The 21,863-nt window shown below is 43.8% G+C and overlaps 2 protein-coding genes across 2 annotated transcripts; both read left to right on the top strand.

Annotated features, from left to right (window-relative positions):
• Positions 1-316: 316 nt before the first annotated feature.
• LOC133655113 (uncharacterized) lies at positions 317-5,486 on the top strand. The gene is made up of 5 exons (XM_062055028.1): positions 317-533; positions 3,499-3,665; positions 3,741-3,830; positions 3,900-4,067; positions 4,564-5,486. Exons 1-5 carry the CDS (start codon positions 527-529, stop codon positions 4,735-4,737), a joined length of 606 nt encoding a protein of 201 aa, XP_061911012.1. The 5' UTR covers positions 317-526; the 3' UTR covers positions 4,738-5,486.
• An 8,133-nt stretch (positions 5,487-13,619) lies between these two features.
• Positions 13,620-21,265, top strand: si:ch211-171h4.3 (serine/threonine-protein kinase SBK1). Its single transcript, XM_062055030.1, has 5 exons — positions 13,620-13,850; positions 17,393-17,537; positions 17,610-17,812; positions 17,884-18,045; positions 18,110-21,265. Exons 1-5 carry the CDS (start codon positions 13,845-13,847, stop codon positions 18,737-18,739), a joined length of 1,146 nt encoding a protein of 381 aa, XP_061911014.1. The 5' UTR covers positions 13,620-13,844; the 3' UTR covers positions 18,740-21,265.
• The last annotated feature ends 598 nt before the right edge of the window (positions 21,266-21,863 follow it).

The raw sequence follows: 21,863 nt of genomic DNA on the forward strand, positions 1-21,863 counted from the left end.
AGAAATTCCGCGAGTGCGTCCACTCTGGGGACGTCAAAGGAAGTGACATTTCCTCCCCCCCCTCCTTTTTGTCTTTGTGTCCCTTCACCGCTCGCTGCGCAGGCTGGCGAGTCAAGAACTTTCCACTTTCTTACTAGGTTGCATCATATGGAAGCCGGGGGGCGCAAGGCCATGACATCACCCCGGGGGTGGCGGCGGGGAGATTACTCATTGTATTTTCTGCTTCACTCAACTTTACTTTTATTTGGGATTTACTGGATTTAAAAACTAAGAATGTCGATTTTTTTTTTTGTCAGACTAGGGGAGGGTCATGGGGGTGTCTGTGTGTGAGTGTGTGTGTGTGTGTGTTGGGGGCTGGGCGTAGAGCTTGAATGGCGACGGTGGCTGATGACTCAGGTGATGTGTCATAGTCTAACGCTATAAAGGGGAACTTTCACTCAAACACACACTTACTGTACACACACACACACACATCACACACACACTGGACCACACATTGGAGCTGGACACCTTTGTTTACCACAACATGAGACGTAAGTTTATGCTTTTATTGCGATGGATGCCTTCAGCGGCAGTGTGTGTGTAATAGGATGTTAGAATGAATGAAAAGATGGAGAGCGGGGCGGGGGAGGGTCCGGGGTGGGGTTGGGGGGCGTTGGTGATGTGATGTTACAGCAGACACACACCCTTGTTGTGTCACACAGCCTGACAATGTTTGTAGCAATGTTAGCATGTAAGATTCTAACTTTAAAAGTCCGAAGTCGTACCGTCGGGGTCAGGGGTCACGGGTTAAAACCTGTGACTCAGGTGGGACCCCCGTACTCTTTCGTTGTCGTCAGTACTCACCAGGTTCTTCGGCGTTGCTCTGCTATGCATTCGGAGTATGGGAGTCGGGTCAGTGGCGACTGCTGACCCACCTCTGAAGGCCCAGGACTCAAGAGTCACATGGCGCTGTAGGCGGGGCTTAGAGGAGGTAGACATACTAACAACATGTGTGGGCGTGTTCTGTCAGAAGAGGGCCAACATGATTCACGCTTTGGCCCGCTACCTTTTCTTCCTGGCGCCTGTCAGCCACACACCCCTTTTTGACGTGAATGTGACAGTGTGTGTGTGTGTGCGTGTGTTACTAGCAGACAGTGATGTCATCACGTCACATCATCAGTAATGGACTCTGAGCACACTCATGAATACATTAATTAGTAGGTCACCGAGTGTAAGCCTTTCCAACGTCTAGACAAGAGATCTTTGTGATGTCATCCAAGATCTAAAGTGTTGTAACACGTCCAGTAGCCTATGTAGTAAACATAATAGTACACTTACAGTGTGTTCTACTGTACGCGTGTATCTCGTCTTCAAACAGGAAGTAGTGTGTTGTTAGTAGTCACACTTTCGTTGTGACGTCATGAAGTTGTTGTTTTTTTTAAGACTACAGCAAGCCCGCGTGCATTTTTACTAACCGTCTGAACCGCGCCGCTATTGGGCGAGAGGCGGGGCCTCGCTAGACTGCCAAGCAGTTGATTGGTCGATGTCAGGTCAGGAAGTGTTCGGTTGCAGCGCAGACTATCCGGAAGTCAAATGAAAACAAAATAATTCCAAATAATACGTGTGTCGGTCAAGTGTTCTCAAAGCAGGTTGTCGCACTCGGTAGGGTTTTGTCCGGGTTAATTTCATTCCCGGTTAAGTTCTAGTTTGACTCAGCTCGGCACTGAAAGCTAAACCCACATGTTTGAACTTGAGGACCACTTCCTGTTTTGGCTGGTCATCAGGTAAAAATCCAGCAGCAGAAATGTGGAAAGTCCAACGTTTGTGTGAAGTGCTGACTCAGCAAAGACGAGCTCTCTCTCTCTGTCTGTGTCTGTGTGTGTGTGTGTGTGTGTGTGTGTGTGTGTGTGTGTGTGTGTGTGTGTGTGTGTGTGTGTGTGTGTGTGTGTGTGTGTGTGTGTGTGTGTGTGTGTGTGTGTGTGTGTGTGTGTGTGTGTGTGTGTGTGTGTGTGTGTGCTGAGACAGTGACCTGTTTCAGGCATCAGTCACTTTGCTTTTTGAGACTTTTTTTCCCTTCATTTAGGCTAATTACTATTGACTTACGAGGTCGCCCCAGGCTACATTGTATTCCTTACCCAGGTGTGGGTTTCAGATCAGGGGATGTCATTGTGGTTTGTGAAGCCAAAACTTCGATACTACTCTCTTTCAAGATGAGCACTAACGCTGTGTGGCTAGGGCAGGGGTCGGCAACCCAAAACGTTGAAAGAGCCAAAAATACTGAAAACTAATCTGTCTGGAGCCGCAAAAAGTGAAAAGCCGTGTATAAGGGTTATAATGAAGGCAACACATGATGTAAATGTCTATATTAGCTATAATAGCCCACTATCAAAATGACTATGTGTCGCAGGCACATGTCACAAATCTTCGTTGACAGAAATGTTGAAATGTAATATTTATTCTACACATCTTTACAACATTAGTAAATCAAAGGCTACTCAGAAGGTGAGATAACTCCTGGAAATTATGGCATTTAATGGCCAAATGTATAGATGTGTGTGTCCAAGTTAAAGGAAACGGCAGGCTGTCTTCTTTTAATAGATTTATTACAATATTTGGCAAGCTAGGTAATGTTTGCTGTGGTCTGGAACAGCATGGCACACAAACAACTATCTGAAATGCAGATAATGTGTCATGCGACATGCAAAACTAAATTGTATACAAAGAGGATAAATGTAAAGGATATTAAATGAGCTCAAATATACCTACAAATGAGGCATAATGATGCAATATGTACATACAGCTAGCCTAAATAGCATGTTAGCATTGATTAGCTTGCAGTCATGCACTGACCAAATATGCCTGATTAGCACTCCAGCAAGTGAATAACATCAACAAAGCGCACCTTTGTGCATTCACGCACAGCATGAAACTTTTGGTGGACAAAATGATACAAAAAAAAAAATGTTTCCCCCGTCTTTTTCCATTTTCAATCCTTTTATAAAAATGCTCCAGGGAGCCACTAAAGAGCCGCATGCGGCTCGAGAGTTGCTGACCCCTGGCCTTTGGGAATAATGGGAGAAATTTTCCATTATAGTCCTATCAGTGACAGAGCAGGAAGGGGCAAGGAATACATTTGCAGTACCATTTCATACAAAGCATGCTGTCGTTCATTAATTAATATTTTACACGCGTGTATTCAGGTAAAACAGGGCCCTATTTGTGCATCGGGTGTGAACGCGACCCCTGTCCTCCTGTTTTTTAATTTACATTTTTATGAGATGTCATGTGTGTCATCTTTTCAGAATTATGTTTACATTTTCAATTATTTGTATTGATCCATCATTAATACTCAAAGTATCCAAAGTGGGTCTTGAACATGACATCGCATGTTCAAGACGGCCTTTGTTGACTTTGATTAACATCCACAAAGCCACGTCTTATCGCCACTTTTCATTTTTGAACCACAATCATCTGCCGAGATGCTGAAAGCGACTTCTCTTTCGTTCTCCTCCTCAGCGACCCGTGACTCCGCCTACAATCTTCTGTCCTTGCTGCTTCTGGTAGGGCTGCTGCGCCCTTCGTGGTGTCGGCCCGCCCACAACGTCGTTCTGTGCAATGTGCTCAGGTCCGCCGTTCCTCATTTGGACCAGCTGGTGAAGTCGTCCGGTCACTTCCACGACCTGGTGAGCCCCGTCATCACCACACATTTTTGTCCATGAGCGACGCGCAAAAGCTTATTTTTTGCTTTGTCTCCACAGTCCAGCGAGCTTCTGGTGGACTTGCTGGGGGACAGACTTGAAAGTCTTCCCGTCATTCAAACCACTGCTGCTCAGCTGCACCTACTGAAGGTAACGTCTCGGCAGTCCTGACCATAAACGTCAAGCATCGCCTCTCAGTGTGCCCGTCTGTCCCCGCAGGTCAACGAGTCTCTCTCCCTGCTCTACGTGCACGCCCTGACCTTCAAAGCGCACGTGGACTGGCTGAAGACGGTCCAAGAAGATGTCAGTTTGCCCACCGAGGCTGCGGGGGGCGCCACCGCTCAGCTGCTGCAGCTGGCCAACCTCATCAAGGTGTCCCTGCACCAGGTGAGACCATGATTGCAGCTCGACATATTTAGACTTAGACTTCCTTTATTGTCATTCAAATTTGAACTTTACAGTACATCTAGGAACAACATTTTGTTGCATTAGCTCATGGTAGTGTAGGATAAAAGAGCAATAAGGTGCAGATATAAATAGATTTACTGTACAGATAAATATATTGCACTTTTGCCTATGCATCCATGTTTACGGATGTATGTTATATTGTTTTTATATTCCAGCGAGTTAATCCGTTTTTTGGGGGAATTGAGGGGATTATTATTATGCGTTCAAAAGTCTTATGGCCTGAGGGAAGAAGCTGTTACAGAACCTGGAGGTTCTGCTATGGAGGTTGCGGAACCTCTTTCCAGAGTCCAGCAGTGAAAACAGTCCTTGGTGGGGGTGGGGGTAGTCTGTACAGACTTTCTGAGCCCTTTTTGCCATTTATGACAGCTTGAAATGGAATAAGCGATATTTAAAGAAACATGAACACTGTCTTCAGGTGAAAGAGCCGGTCCCTCAGCCAATGCGTCCCCCTTCCCTCCCGGTCGTCTCCACGGCATTCGAGGCGCTCCGATACTCAGTGGAGGTGTCTCAGAACTTGAAGGTCTTCTGCAGCTGGTCGAAACGAGTCGTTCGCCATGTCCAGAAAGCATCTCGCTGTCCTCGAAGATGAGCCGTCTGGGCGACGGTCGAGCACGGAAGCTTCTCGCCGGAAACCACTGCTTGCATGTGTGACCTCAAGTCCCGGCATCTAGACTTTCCCTTTTGGACACAGCCCCTGTGAGGACACGTGCACGGTCTTCTCCTATTATCACTCATTTTTATCAATTCACACACGTTCACACTCAGCGTCAACACGACAGAGACAAGAAAGTGTACTTGAACTCACCCCCAGAAAAGCAGTTAGAGAAACAAGGGCTGTTTTCTAAATAGCGCACTTACACTTACTGTGTACTTCATTCCTGAGGGCTTGATTTTCGACGGTCTTATATCCATCCACATTGGAAATGACCATCGCAATATTTACACACTTACTCCCTGGCCTGTTGAGTGCAACATTCAGGTACTGGCGGCGTACTGCATTTTGTCGCACTTACGCACTCCAAATGCTGGAATAATAGAGAGCAACTTCCTGGTTTACACTGAACTCCGTCACCTCAGACAACCAACAGAATGTATGTTTTAATAAGGAAACTATGTTACATTTGCATACAGTCGTTACGCAAAGTTGTTTGCAATGACGATGCCTGGAACAATTGTGATATTTTTATACTGATGTTTATTTATGGCGACGCAGAGATGCCGGCATCTCACGTCTGATATTTAATAATTTTATATTATGTATTATTTATGTTTTTTTCATGGAGTTAATAAACTTGTTACATATTTATTTGTTTGTTTAATTTTACATGTAAATAAAGGACTGAGATTTCAAACTTTTTCCGACAGTCATTGAACACACCACAGTTTGCATGGCCCTATTGATCATTCTTGCAAGACACAACTGTGTCTGCCTTATAAGTACCTCAACACAGTAGTGTATCTTTTCATAGGACAAAACTAAAGGAATTACACTTTGAGGTAATGTGAAGTAGTTAGTGTGCAGCCTGTATGACGAGTCAGATTAATCAATATAACTCAACACATAGATAATAATGGTTAAACTGACTGGCAACAAAAGTGAGTACACCCCTAATTGAGTATCACTATTTTGTGTGGCGACCCTTATTTTTCATTTCACCAAAGCTTTCAGGTTGCCTCTGGAATCCTCTTCCAAACTCCGTCACAGAGCTGGTGGATGTCAGACACTTTGGTATTTTTGTATATATTTTTTCTAGTTTTGTAAAAAAAATAAAAAAAAACCTGTTTATGCTTTTCCTTTTTGCTCTATTTTCCCCATTTTTGCCTGTACTGAACACGGACACCGATCACGCTAATATCCCTCTTTAGCACCGCCCTAGTGGCTCCCTGGAGCTTTTTCAAAAATCGAAAAAGATGGGGGTAAAATATATTTGTTTTTTAATAATGTTTCTGTAAGAGGACAAACATAACACAAACCTTCCTAATTGTTGGAAAGCCCACTGTTTAGTATGTTTGTGTTTATGCGTCACTGATGACAGTATTAGGCCAGCGCTGTTTTGTCCTACTAATTTTGGCAGTCCTTGAACTCACCATAGTTGGTTTACATGTACAGCTTTCTCAGTCGCCGCCACAGAAATATGTTTTATGCCACTCCTTCTTTGTCTCATTTTGTCCACCAAACGTTTTATGCTGTGCGTGAATGCACAAAGGTGAGCTTTGTTGATGTTATTGACTTGCGTGGAGTGCTAATAATCCATGCTTATATGCTATTTAGGCTAGCTGTGTGTACATATTGCTTCATTATGCCTTGTTTGTAGGTATATTTAAGTTCATTTAATTTTCTTTACTTATGTCCTCTGTGTATTTAATTTATATTTGCATGTCTCATGACACATTATCTGTATGTCTGATTGTGTGCCATGTTGTTCCAGACCACAGCAAACGTTACCCAGCTTGCAAATATTGTAATAAATCCATTAGAAGAAGACAGACAGCCTGTCCTTTCCTTTAAGTTGGGCACACACATGTATACCCTTGGCAGTTTTAAGACAGTAATTTCCAGGGGTTATCTAACCCTCTGAGACACTTACTTAATGTGTTGCCTTCATTATAACACTTTAGGCTTTTAACTTTTTGTGGCTCAAGACAGATTTTTTTTTTGTATTTTTGGTCCAATATGGCTCTTTCAACATGTTGGGTTGCCGACCCCTGCCCTAATGGAATATCTCTACCCCCTGACCTGTGCTATTGAAATGTAACACAAAAAGGTGTTGGCCCTGTGATGAGGTGGCTACTTGCCCGAATGCAGCTGAGATAGGCTCCAGCACCCCCCGCCACCTCAAAAGGGACAAGCGGTAGAAAATGGATGGATGGATGGATGGATGGAAAAAGGTGTAAGTGAATTAGTGTGTAGTAACAAGAAATGATGGACAGGTGGCAGTAGCAGTTCATCAGCAATGGGGTAGAACACCGCCCCCTATTGACCATTGCCCCAATCATAAATGTGTCTCCGAATAACAGTTGGACATAATCTAGCATTAACATTTTTGTCTTTATTTAGTCCAAATATTTTGAAGATGCAATCGAGCCGTCGTTGGCAGGATCCTAGAAGCGTAGCAGGAGCGCGAGCGTGTATTAAGAGCTAAAGTGTCCCCTTTTATATCAGCTTGCATGATGTCAACATGTTGGCATGCGGCCTCTGACCCGACGCGTCACGCCCTCACACACTCGCCGTCCCTGAAAAGCCCGCCGGCCCCCCTGGGAGTCTTGGAGTGAAGTTTGCACTCTCGCAGCAGCTGGCCGAGAGACGAGCAGCGACAAAACGACAAGATACCTTGTTGACAGAGGAGGGCCACACTTATTTCATGCAAATTCACACAGCATTAGGAATTCAGTATTCTCTGAAAGAGACAAGCAGTTTGCAGCCTTATTTCTTATGCAAGCATAATAACGGTTGTTGATGTGGACAGGACATGCTAGAGCTCCTGGAAAGCTGCGATTTGTTGGGGTTTGTCCAAAGAAATAAGTTCAGTCTTTCCAGTTGTGGTTCATAGAGTGTTCATGCCAGTCTTCCCATGTTTCATGGGCACAACAGAAGTAGGCCATTGTGGTTTTTAAAGAGAGGAACCTATTGAACTTGTTGTGTTCTCATGTTGCGGATGGACAGGAAGCAGCAGGTAAGATGAGTCTTTATTCCAGTCCATCCATCCATCCATTTTCTACCGCTTGTCGCTTTTGGGGTCTATCTCAGCTGCATTCGGGCGGAAGGCGGGGTACACCCTGGACAAGTCGCCACCTCATCGCAGGGCCAACACAGATAGACAGACAACATTCACACTCACATTCACACACTAGGGACCATTTAGTGTTGCCAATCAACCTATCCCCAGGTGCATGTCTTTGGAGGTGGGAGGAACCCGGAGTACCCGGAGGGAACCCCCGCAGTCACGGGGAGAACATGCAAACTCCACACAGAAAGGTCCCGATCCCGGGATTGAACTCAGGACTACTCAGGACCTGCGTATTGTGAGGCACATGCACTAACCACTGTTCCACTGTGCTGCCCTCTTTATTCCATTGACGTGGCAAAATACAAAAAGAGGTTGTGCCCCTCGAAATGCACAAAAAGCTTGAGGGAACCTTAGCTTAGCAAAATCACAAAGAATGGTGTAACTTCAGCAAACATGAAAACTTACTGTAAATAGGGCTTGAATAAGCATGAAAGTCGCCGGTGGCGAACAGCAAGAAAGTCTTAATGTCAGGATTCTCACTGACTGTTGGGTTATGTTTTTTTTTTCTCTGTGTTTGGTTTATTTCCTGTCAGCGCTCTTATTTTGGTTTCTTTTCCTGTATGTCTCCCTGAGCGATTGTTTCCCTCACCTTTACCTGATTGGGAGTCTGGTGCACCTGGTGGCAATTGCCAATCAGGCTCCTATTTATACCTGCCTCTCCCTCCAGTCAGGGCTGGAGTATTGTTTGCTGTATATTCTGGACGGCTTGCTGTCTCCAGTTCTCCCTGGTTCCTCTTCTCTTGTTAGCTGTTTCTTGTATGCTGTGAGCTATTCCCTGGTTCCTGATTCCTATTCCTGTTTGCTGTCTTCTGGTTCGTGTTTTACCTGCATTTTTTTGGACATTAAAACCATGTTTTCCTGTACCAAGCCTGCCATCTCTGCATCTTGGGGTTTGCCACCACCACTTCCTGACACTTAAAGGCCTACTGAAACCCACTACTACCGACCACGCAGTCTGATAGTTTATATATCAATGATGAAATCTTAACATTGCAACACATGCCAATACAGCCGGGTTAACTTATAAAGTGCAATTTTAAATTTCCCGCTAAACTTCCGGTTGAAAATGTCTATGTATGATGATGTATGCGCGTGACGTCAATCGTTGAAACGGAAGTATGCGGACACATTGAATCCTATACAAAAAACTCTGTTTTCATCTCAAAATTCCACAGTATTCTGGACATCTGTGTTGGTGAATCTTTTGCAATTTGTTTAATGAACAATGAAGACTGCAAAGAAGAAAGTTGTAGGTGGGATCGGTGTATTAGCGGCGGACTACAGCAACACAACCAGGAGGACTGAGAGATGGATAGCAGACGCGCTAGCCGCCAAACTCACCTTAACTTCCTCCGTCTCCGGGCCGCCGACCGCATCTGTGATCAGGTGAAGTCCTTCGTCGCACCGTCGATCGCTGGAACGCAGGTGAGCACGGGTGTCGATGAGCAGATGAGGGCTGGCTGGCGTAGGTGGATAGCTAATGTTTTTAGCATAGCTCTGTGAGGTCCGGTTGCTAAGTTAGCTTCAATGGCGTCGTTAGCAACAGCATTGTTAACCTTCGCCAGGCTGGAAAGCATTAACCGTGTAGTTATAGGTCCACGGTTTAATAGTATTGTTGATTTTCTATCTATCCTTCCAGTCAGGGGTTTATTTATTTTGTTTCTATATGCAGTTAAGCACGATGCTATCACGTTAGCTCCGTAGCTAAAGTGTTTCGCCGATGTATTGTTGTGGAGATAAAAGTCATTGTGAATGTCCATTTCACGTTCTCGACTCTCATTTTCAAGAGGATATACCGTATTTCCTTGAATTGGCGCAGGGAATATAGTATTCGCACGTCTAGAATTACTGCCGGGTCAAACTCGTTTCTCAAAATAATTAACGCATGCTTGGCCTTATCGCCGGTTTATTATTGAAGCTGGATCAAATTCGTTTCGCAAAATATTAATTTTATTATCGCATGTCTATAATTTTCGCCGGGTCAAACTCGTTTCGCAAAATATTTAGCATATGGCTAGAACTTCCACCGGGTCAAATTCGTTACGTCACGAGTGACGCATCTGTCCTCCTTTTCAAAATGGAGGAAGCTGATTTCAGTAGTTTACAATCGCACAAAGGAAAAAAGATAAAGAGCTTTTCAGTAGGATTTAAGGTCCAAGCTATTGAATACCGGTACAGTATGCTAAAGAGAACAGTAAGCAGCTATGTTTTATTAATATACCGTAGCTGCGTGTGTGAAATACTGTATAAGTCATTAAATCACTCCCGCCTCCTGGTGGTAGAGGGCGCTGCCGCGCTAGTGATCCTTCTTGCGACTTCCTGTACTGCAGAAGAAGTGAACACACGCAGCAAGAGATTTATTTTTTCCCTCTGCCTGAACTTCTAACATGGAGGATCACATACAGGTATCTAAAATAAAACAGTTTTCTAAACTGGACTTTCAATCGAAGCAGGAGGTAATAATTAAAGGAATATCTCCATCGAAACAGAGACTTTTAAAACTGAAGAAAGAAAATAAGGAAGACTTCTATAAACAAGTTATCGATGCTTTTGGTCAGAAGGAGCTGCAAATGGACTCCATTTATAAGTACAGGTAAGACCATAATAACGTTTTTTTTAATTAAATGTGCTTTTCATGATGGTATGCTTACATGACACTCAAAGCGCACGCCTAAATTTTATGGATTCCTTTTGGTAAACGCCGGAGTGAGAAGAGGTTTTAAAATAATTACCGCATGCACGGCCATCCCGCCGGTTTCCGGTAAACGCAGGTGTGACAGGAGGTTTTAAATTAATTAACGCCCCTGCGGCTATTCAAGGAAATACGGTAGTATCCGAGGTGGTTTACAATACAAATCCGTGATCCACAATAGAAAAAACAGAGAGTGTGGAATCCAATGAGCCAGCTTGTACCTAAGTTACGGTCAGAGCGAAAAAAGATATGTCTTGCACTGCATTCTAGTCCTTCACTCTAACGCTCCTCATCCACTAATCTTTCATCCTCGCTCAAATTAATGGGGTAATCGTCGCTTTCTCTGTCCCAATCGCTCTAGCAATGGGGAAATGTGAGGAGCCTTTCAACCGTTTACGTCACGCTACTTCCGGTACAGGCAAGGCTTTCTTTATCAGCGACCAAAAGTTGCAACTTTATCGTCGATGTTCTCTACTAAATCCTTTCAGCAAAAATATGGCAATATCGCGAAATGATCAAGTATGACACATAGAATGGCTCTGCTATCCCCGTTTAAATTTTAAAAATTCATTTCAGTAGGCCTTTAAGAGTGGCAAAAAATGGAAAGCACAACTGTTGTGTGCAGGCCCATGTGCGTGAGTTTGACACATGTGCTCTAAAGGCCTACTGAATTTTTTTTTTTAAATTTAAACGGGGATAGCAGATCCATTCTATGTGTCATACCTGATCATTTTGCGATATTGCCATATTTTTGCTGAAAGGATTTAGTATAGAACAACGTCGATAAAGTTCGCAACTTTTGGTCTCTGATAAAAAAAAACCTTGCCCCTACCGGAAGTAGCGTGACGTTGTCAGTTGTTCACTTCCTCATATTTTCCTATTGTTTTCAACGGAGCTAGAGCTATTCGGACCGAGAAAGCGACGATTACCCCATTAATTTGAGCGAGGATAAAAGATTCGTGGATGAGGAACGTTAGAGTGACGGACTAGAATGCAGTGAAATACATATCTTTTTTCGCTCTGACCGTAACTTAGGTACAAGCTGGCTCATTGGACTCCTCACTCTCTCCTTTTTCTATTGTGGATCACGGATTTGTATTTTAAACCACCTCGGATACTATATCCTCTTGAAAATTAGAGTCAAGAACGCGAAATGGACATTCACAGTGACTTTTATCTCCACGACAATACATCGACGAAGCTCTTTCGCATGAGCTAACGTGATAGCATCTGTCTCAAATGCAGATAGAAACAAAATGAATAAATCCCTGACTGGAAGGATAGACAGAAGATCAACAATACTATTAAACCATGTACATGTATCTACACGGTTAATAATTCTCAGCCTGGCAAAGCTTAACAATGCTGTTGCCAACGACGCTAAGACTAACTTAGCAACTTAGCAACCGGACCTCACAGAGCTATGATAAAAACATTAGCGCTCCACCTACGCCAGCCAGCCCTTATCTGCTCATCAACACCCGTGCTCAGCTGCTTTCCAGCGATCGACGGCGCGACGAAGGACTTCACCCCAACACATATGTGTTTGGCGGCTAGCATCGGCTGGTGCGTCTGCTATCCAAGTAAGTCCTTCTTGTTGTGTTGCTACAGCCAGCCGCTAATACACCGATCCCACCTACAACTTTCTTCTTTGTAATCTGCATTGTTCATTAAACAAATTGCAAAAGATTCACCAACACAGATGTCCAGAATACTGTGGAATTATGAAATGAAAAGAGAGCTTTTTTGTATTGTATTCAATGGGGAAGACATAACTCTGTTCCCCTGGCTACGTCACACGCATACGTCATCCTCAAAAGGCTTTTTCAACCGGAAGTTTAGCGGGAAATTTAAAATTGCACTTTATAAGTTAACCCGGCCGTATTGGCATGTGTTGCAATGTTAAGATTTCATCATTGATAAATAAACTATCAGACTGCGTGGTCGGTAGTAGTGGGTTTCAGTAGGCCTCTAAAGTAACGGTACTCTTACTTGAGTACAATTCGTGGCTACTCTATGAACCATCACCTACCTGGTCTGACCACACGCATGCAGGAAATAAACCACATTTTTGGAAAAGTGCCGTTCCGTTTTAAATCCTTCCGTTGTGCAGCAGGCATGCATGTTCCTACTTATGTGACACTTGTAGATATTTTTTTAGTAACTATGCTAGTAGTTGGTGGTGTTTTTGTACAGTGCATCTGGAAAGTATTCACAGCACTTCACTTTTTCCGCATTTTGTTCCTCCACATTGAGAGGAGCCAGATGAGGTGGTTCGGGCATCTGGTCAGGATGCCTCCCTACTCAAACTGATCAGAGGAATAATGTCAAGGAAAGCTTGAACCGGCCAGACTGGCCGTCTAAAAGGCTAGAGTTACAAAGAGTGGGGGTTTTCGGCAAGTTGTATTTAGTCACTGTGGTCCGAGAGGACATCAGAAGAGATTCGGCCCATTCCTTCTCCGGGAAACTGCAGTTCCTGTCTGAGGCTCGCTGAAGCAAATAAAGCTTTTTGTTCGACGTTTTGTTGGCGTTTTCTTGGCTCATCACCCATCACACGACCATCAAATATACAACAGTAGCCTATACATTACTGACATTTAACATCTGAGAATGGCAATTGCAAGCAAAGTCTACTATTTAATTCTTGCATATGGACTTATAAGTATAATAAACAACTGCACCAAACAGTTATTATAATCAGCTAATTTTTAAATGATACATTAAAAAAATGACATTTTATCATTAAACAATTAACATTTATTAACAAAAGCACCGAAAATTGTATCGGGAAAAGCATATCGGTTTAAATGTGAAAAGGTACCCACCCCTAGTGATGGCATACACAGATTTACATCCACACAAGGATGGTTAACAGGGGGTGAAAGAGAGTGTGCCCTATGTGTTTGAGTGTGTGTTCGTGTGTGTGAGTGTTCATGTGCGTGTGTGTGTGTGTGTGTGTTCATGTGCGTGTGTGTGTGTGGGTGAGGAGAGATCATGTTGGCTAAAGTTGCAGCCTCCATCCTGCCGCTCACACACATTTTGCTCTTTGGCTGCAGAGAAGCTGGACTGACTGACTTTTGTGGTTCTGCTTTGAATGGTTCTTGTGTTGATGTTTTTTAGTGGTTCTTGTGGTTCTGCTATCTAGCACGCCTGTAGGTGCTGAAGGGAAGACGCTTTTTGGGAGGTTTTCTGACCAACGAAAGTCGACAACGCGAGATGACGGTAAGAAGACTGAGAATTTTACCACAGACACGCTTTTAGCTTTAGAAGCCTTTTTGCTATCAATTCCCAGCATTTTGATGGTATAGATCTGACAATGACAATGAATCAAGGTGAAAAAGTTAATTAGAAACTAATTGATATGCAACAAGGCTTTTTTACTTTGTGAGCGTACTAAAAATACACTTTGTTGATTGTGCACGCTAACAATGACTCGTGCGCTTACAAACGTGACGAGTTGACACACACTAAATATGTTGGACATTCTGATGGTTCTTCCTTTCCTCGTTAACGTCGCCAGCTCGGAGCGCCAGCTTTCACTCTCCGCAAATACCATCTGGAGGTTTAGGATGTGCCTTTGAATGTTGTTACATCACCTTACGTAAGAAGCGCCCGTAATAAACACGCTTAAGGAGGGAGACATTTTTAAAGTTTGTTTCCTGGATGAGAGCCAGGCACAACACAAACACACACACACACACACACACACACACACACACACACACACACACACACACACACACACACTCACTTATGTAACCTGAGCTTCCCGCAGAGAAAAAGTACACAACTTAATGCTGTCAATAAAACCTGAATAAGTTCACAAACTCAGTGACCTCATTTCTGTTTTTTCACCACTAATGTAAACAGCGAGGTCAAAGGTCATGGGTTATTTGTCCAACGTCAAAGGTGACATATCGTTTGTTTGTGTGGGTCACCATTCAACTTCCCTGTGTGCATGAAAGTGTGCACTAATGGTGGACACGAGGACCCTTTTTTGGATGACGGCAGTCACTTTGATGACTCATCAAAATCCACATTTATTGCATCACTTGTGTACTCACGCTTTATGAGTGAGCTAACGCTGAGTTTGTTGCTTACAAAACAGTCAAAATGGTGAGTGCGCAGTGACGGACACTTGCCATTCTCAGTAGTCGTCATCTTGGCTCTGTAGTCGAAAGGGGAAGGATTAACTCGAGTGGTTGCAATTCACAATTAAAAAAGGAGAGAAGAAGTGGATGTCGTTTCTGTTAAGTGTGGGACGCAAGTACAGTATCAGGTTTGGGACAGCAGTGCACTACACTGTCAGAATTTGCACACTTAGCAAGTGCATAGTGTACATAAGTAAGATAATTGTTGTTTTTTTAAGCATATTCTACAACATTTTTGCCCTAAATTAAGCATTTTTAAGCATAAAAATGGCTAAATGAACAAAAAATATCAATAATAGTATAATATTGGCCACTAGATAACCAATCAGATCACATGGTTCATTACTGTGGCCACTGATTGGCTCAGCCTCGGTCAGCATTACTATTGTTACATTCGTGTCGCATTGCTGCGATGGTGGTGATGTTCTTACGATGGGGAGAAGGACAGGAAGCACCAGCGTGCAGGTAGGATTAGTTTATTCCATAAAAAGGCAAAAACATTTTTAAAAAATGTGTCACTCCGGGGGGGGTCACAGTAAGCCACAAAGCAGAAACTTAGCTTAAAAGGGGAAGTGCACTATTTGGGGAATTTTGCGTATCGTTCACAATTATTATGACGGATGGATTTTTTTAATGCATTCTGAATATTAAATAAACGTAAACAAAAGTCAGCTTGCAGTGCCACTATTCCGCCCTAAAATCCAATAAATAACAATTCAAAAAGCACCAAAGATACTCAATTTACATTTTGTGACTTGAATATTACCCAAGTATTAGTGATATTGTTATTATAAACGCTAACGCAGGCAAACTATCTATAGCGGCAGTTTGTTCAATTTTGTGTGTCCCTACGTTTACATCATCGAGTGGTCTCCTTGCTCCCTGTAGGTTTATTGTAGATCATAAATCATGCATCTCACCTGAAAAATAGATCATTGAGAATATAATCCGACAAGTTGGGACACTCTGACAGCTGTTTCAGACCCGGATCTGGCGAGGACAACACAAAAATGACACTGATCACTCAACGGAAAACAGGTTTGATCGTTTAGTGTTTACGGCCACCAAAAGGAAAGAGGGTAGGGAACAGAAACAGACTTAAACATAGGAAAATAGCTCCGGAACATAAATCAAGACCTGACCCGGCAACAGATCATGACAACTATATTGTATTAAAAGAGTGTAAAGTTGACTGAAGGGTGATATATTATGTGTAGAAGTCTCTCATACTTAGAAGGTCGTAAACATTTTTTGCTCCTGCTTTGAAAATATTTGATGTATAAATACTAATTCCTACTTTGCCCAGAACCAATTAACAGCGTTAAACAAGGGTTTACTCTAATGCAGGGGTCCCCAAACTACGGCCCGCCAGTGTCCAAAATCCGGCCCGCAGGAAGTCTCAAGTCAAATTTTTATTTTATTTATTTATTTTTTATTATTATTTTTGAAAATCTGTCCTTTCTAATCCATTTTCTACCACTTCTTACTCTTGGTGTTTCCTAGCCGCTCAGGCAAATCATATTGTCTAAAATTGCCTTTTCCCATCGATAACGCAAGTGCGCGCTCTTTAAGTCAATTAGTGCGCGAGGAATATATATATATATCCATCCATCCATCCATTTTCTACCGCTTGTCCCTCACGCTGCCCTCTATATATATATATCTATGTATATAGATATACTGTATATATACACAGCCCAGCCCCCGGCCAATTTGTTTTAACCCAATGTGGCCCCTGAGTCAAAAAGCAAAGCAAATTAAGGCCCAGGAGCCACATGCAGCCAGTTAAGCTTTTCAACCTGGCCCGCCGGACATTCCCAAATCATTTTTTTAGATTTTTAAGATGGAAACTGTAGCTGCCATTATGATGTGCAGTGATCTTTTCAAATTAGCGTTAAGTCTTGAACTATACAAAGTATTTCAATGGTCGGAATCTGCACTTTTGCATGATATACTAGTTACTATGGTCATCTAATTAGTTACTATGGTAATCTACGTCACAGCAGGTCAGATGAGGCACCAAGCGGTGTGGGTGGGGAGCGTTTCCACAGAGTGTTTCCAGAACGGCCAGACTGAAATGCAGGTGTCAGGGACAGACGCGGAAGGAGATTTTTAACACAAAGTTCTAAAGCTTACTGATGTATCAGATATATCAGATTGTAGGTGTTTTTTTGTTTTTTTACCCTTTAGTTCATATTTTGCTGTGTTTGTTCCATTTTTGTTGCGTTTCGCTTGATTGTAAAATATGTCGATGGAGAGGGGGTGTGACGTTCATATGTTGTCAATATTCTGTGTTTTATGGTTCATAGTTAACATTACAAATCTCACATTCTTTATTTTCATGTACATTCTGGGTGTCTCATTAAGTAAAACAATTTTTTTATTCCATTCCATTTTTTAAGGCGGACTGTCATAACATTCAATCAGTATCAAGTATCAATATCAAGTGTACTAACAAAAATACTCTAAGTGAGACACAGCAATTGTTGTGTTGTTATTGTGGTTACCATGGTTACCAGACAAACATGAGTATATCCGTTGATCTGGATTGCCTTACCTGTGTGTGCCTGTGTGTGTTCGTGTGTGCATGTTTGTGTGTGTGTGTGTGTGCAGGCCGCCACCAGGCTTCTGGAGGACATGTGTCACCTGAGCGCTCAGTCTCTAAACAGACTAGACACGGCAAAGCACTTCAAAGTGGTCAAGCTGCTAGGTCAAGGGTCGTACGGGAAAGTCATGCTGGCCGTGCACAACAAAAGCGGTGAGTGAGCTTGTCCGCCCCCCATCCCGCAGTCGTGATAGCAACACGTCCACCTCCTTGTATCCCCCTCAGGTACTCCCATGGCTCTGAAGTTCTTCCCTCGCAAGTCCACTCCCCTGCCGTCCTTCCTGAGGGAGTACAACCTCTCCTTGTGTTTCTGCACGCACCCGTCTCTGAGCCGCGCCGTGGGCATCGCCTACTTCACGCCCTCGCACTACGTCTTCGCCCAGCAGGCCAGCCTCTTTGGCGACCTCTTCGACATAATCGTGCCCGAGGTATAGGAATGCAGCCGCTTGCCTTTTTCTTCTCCCGTCCTAGAGCGCTGCCGCCATCTTGTGTCCTCCAGGTGGGGCTAGAGGAGGACTGCACCCAGCGGGTGGTGTCGCAGCTATGCGGCGCCCTGTCCCACCTGCACTCGTTGGGTTTTGTCCACAGAGACGTCAAACCTGAAAACGTCTTCCTGTGTGACTCCGCCTGTCGATGGGTCAAGCTGGGCGACTTCGGGATGGTGTGTTCACTGCTTAGCGTGCAGTGGTTTTTTTTGGCATACACCTAATCTGGGATCTCCTCAGGTGAAGTCCAAAGGCAGCAAGGTACCAGAGGTGTGGTATTGCTCCCCCTACTGCACCCCTGAAGCTGAGGTGGCCCGCGGCAACGTGGACAGCCGGAGCGACTGGAAGCCAGACAACAGAGTCCAGGTGAAGACAGACGAGGAGAAGAACCGGCGCCCACGGGTTTTGTCTTCAGTAGAGCCCAGCACGGACACCTGGGCCTTGGGCATCCTGACCTACGCCATGCTGACCGGCACCCACCCTTGGGCTCAGACCTGCAGCGACTGCAGCTCCTACCTCAAATACCTCCAGTGGTTCAACGCTGCCAAGAGCCCTGAGGACGACCTGGACGTGTGGGCGGAGCCACCGCACCCGGACGCGGATTCACCGAAGACGGACACCGGTGGGAAAGAACGCCCCCTCTTGGCGCCCCAGTTTGCTTGCTTCACCCCGTTGGCCCGTGCTTTCTTCCATTTGCTCCTTGACCCCAGCCCAGAGACTCGCGGGCGACCCGAGGACGCGCTAGCGTACCTGGGAGGGGCGTGGCTACGGGAGGGGGTTCGCACTCGGATGGACGAGGAGAGGAGGAAGAGCAGAGGGAAAGGAGCCATGAAGAACGTGAAGGAGACGGAGGGGAGAGGACAGAGATGAAGTCATTGGTTACTTGCTCAGAGGTGCTAATGCTAATTAACCTGTAGACTGTAGCAAAGCTTTGCATTGAACACTGTAGCAACGATACTTCCCCCAAGGCTTCGACGTGTGAACTGATGAGGATGAAAATGGATTAGATCTGGATCCATTCTTGAAATCCTGACCTAGGTTGCTGACGGCTGCCAGCTAACCGTCCATGCATAGGCGCCGATCCCCTGGGTGCTTCGGGGCCCCAGCACCCACGGACAATGCCGAGCACCCACGCGGGATTGATGGCAAATTCTTTCTCACCACATGCTCAGAAAAGTAGCGTCAGATTTATCGCCCGTCTGAGCACCAACTGGCAGAAATGTAGATCGGCGCCTATGCGTCCATGTTGTTGATTAGAAAAGTGTTGACAGGAAGTCCCACGGCCTCCTTGCACACATGATGCAACAGGTGAGGTTCTGTAGAGTTGTGCTGCTGGAAGGCCATCACGTCCTTGTCTGTGTCTATATTTGGATATTTGAGGGCTGCTGGCAACTTTTCCTGGCCAGCGTATTCAGCCGAACACACGTCTGACTTCCCTGACCTCCTCACATTTGGCAGCTGGCTAGTTAGCATTCAGCTTTAGCGGCACTTTAGCACTGACACTTAGAATAGGAACAACTTTCTTAAAGAGTTTTTTTTTTTTTTAATCTTCTAGATCAGTTGTTCTCAAACTTTTTCACCAATACTTGGCTCTCTAAGTACAACCATTGAAATACATTAGCGCAGTAGGCCTAAATCAGTGGTTCTTAACCTTGTTGGAGGTACTGAATCCCACCAATTTCATATGCGCATTCACCGAACCCTTCTTTAGTGAAAAATAAAATGTTTTTTTCTTAATTTAATCTTAATTTATAAATATTAATCATAAAATTAGTTATTATATTAAAGAAATACTAATAAAGATATATTTTACAAACAGAAAGTTACAGGAATGTACACATGATCCCATGTTTACATCCCATTGTGCAACATGTGAATGTTTTAGTGGGAACTAAATGCGATATCTGAAAGGGGTACAAATTATTTCCAAAACAGGACCCCCACCCAGACATACAATACTAGTACACAGCTCATGAAAAACAATATTTTTTTGTTATTGTCATTCTAAGTGGGCCAAAACACTTACTGTATATTAGAAAATAATCTCATGGAAATGACTGCTGTCATTTGATTATAATAATAAAACATTTAACTTGTTATTTAGTCAGGTTTGGGACAGGTGTGCTGCTGGTGTGGCCACATTGCATGTGCACGTCAGACGTCGCTCATATGTGCTCCACTGAATGCTCAAGGAGTTTTTACGTTTGCTCACGCATATGGAAAATTAGAGGGAACATTGTTTGGGGGTATCCATAATACGTCGATAGGGAGAAGTTTTTATTTACACGATGAGTCGGGTGTGTCTTGACCTCCGCGGCGGAGGCTCCGCCGAACCCCTGAGGCCGACTCATTGAACCCCTGGGGTTCGATCGAACCCAGGTTAAGAACCACTGGCCTAAATGTTCATTGAAAAACATGGCAGAAGTTTTATATGACAAGTATATTTAATATTTTGGCCACTGTAACGTTACACACAGTCTGACAGCAACAGTGTGTTTTAATTATGTGATTCTTTCTATTTTGGTACAACACACACACACACACACACACACACACACACACACACACGCACACACACACACACACACACACACACTTAAACCATTGTGGGTGGCCCTGCGGGCAGTTGGGTAAAGTGTCTTGCCCAAGTACACAACAGCAGTGACGAGGATGGCGGAAGCGGGGATTGAACCTGGAACCCTCAAGTTGCTGGCACGGCCGCTCTACCAAGCGAGCCACACCGTCTCAAAAATAAATGCTCAGTTGTTTAGTTTAGTCTTTATTTGAAGGGACAATGCACAGAAACATTAAGTTCAAAGACAGATATGTTCTGTACCAGATTATAGCTAAATAGCTAATTTCCATCTGCAGTCCCTGGCTACCTAAATTAAAGGGATACAAAAATCATGCAATAAAATTATAACAATAAAATCATACTATAGCATGTAATGAAATGAAGAAAAGTCATAAAATGCCCTTTCCTTGACACATACTTAATATACAATACAACCACACCTTATTTACATCATCACACAAAGACAATACATGCTCTTGTTCACATCTGTCATCATTTGTAAAAACAACCATGATTTTAACAGACACACCTCACAGTTTACAACAAAATGCTCTCATGGATAAATATAACTTGTTGTAAACTCGATACGACATCTTTCAGCAGAGGCTCGCAGGTTTGAACCCTCGGCGTGTCCTGACCCACTTGCCCAATTCTAGTGTGGACTACCTCCAAACTCGATGGAGTTTGACCTTTGTTTTGTGCTCCTATCGTAACCATGACAACCTGCCTAACCGGGACTTTTATTTTGGAAGGAGTTCTTCAGGAAGTGCTGTTGTTTTGTTGGACGTACTCACTAAAATGCGACTGAAAACCAATAAAGGTGACGCTAACAAGTGTTGCAAACTATATTGTCTTTCTCACCTCTTCATCAAAAGGTTTTCTACAGAATGTTGGAGTCCTTCTATCAGCTTGCTGTGAACATCAGCTCCCTGCCATGTTGCAAGTGGAAGAACGTGGTCATGAATTAGCAGGCTGGTTAATGGCTGACACTTCAAAGCTCAGCAGGAAAGCTGATCCCATTCCCCGGCCGGCATGTTAGTCGTCTCCTGACATCTCGGCTGAGAAGTTGCATGGAGGAGACACTTATGGGAGTCATACCAAGCAATCTACATTTGGACTTCTTCCTGGGGCTAAAACCACCCAGCATGAGCTGTGCAGAGGTGACAACGTGAACTTCCTGACCTAAAAATGTATCAATAAATCAAGTAATAATTGACAGCATCTATTGAGCAAAGGATTCAAATTTGGTTGTCAGCAAAAGATTTAAAAAAAACCCTGTGATGGTTTTAATGTTTTAATTGGAACAAATTATTATCACATTTAGGGCAGAAATAAAGCATATAGAAATGTAGATATGTGTTTTCTTTTCTAATCTTGAAGTAATACACAAAATTGTAGTCCACTGACACATGCAAGTTA

Source organism: Entelurus aequoreus, linkage group LG08, assembly GCF_033978785.1.
Source record: "Entelurus aequoreus isolate RoL-2023_Sb linkage group LG08, RoL_Eaeq_v1.1, whole genome shotgun sequence".
In the NCBI taxonomy this organism is placed as follows: Eukaryota; Metazoa; Chordata; class Actinopteri; order Syngnathiformes; family Syngnathidae; genus Entelurus; species Entelurus aequoreus.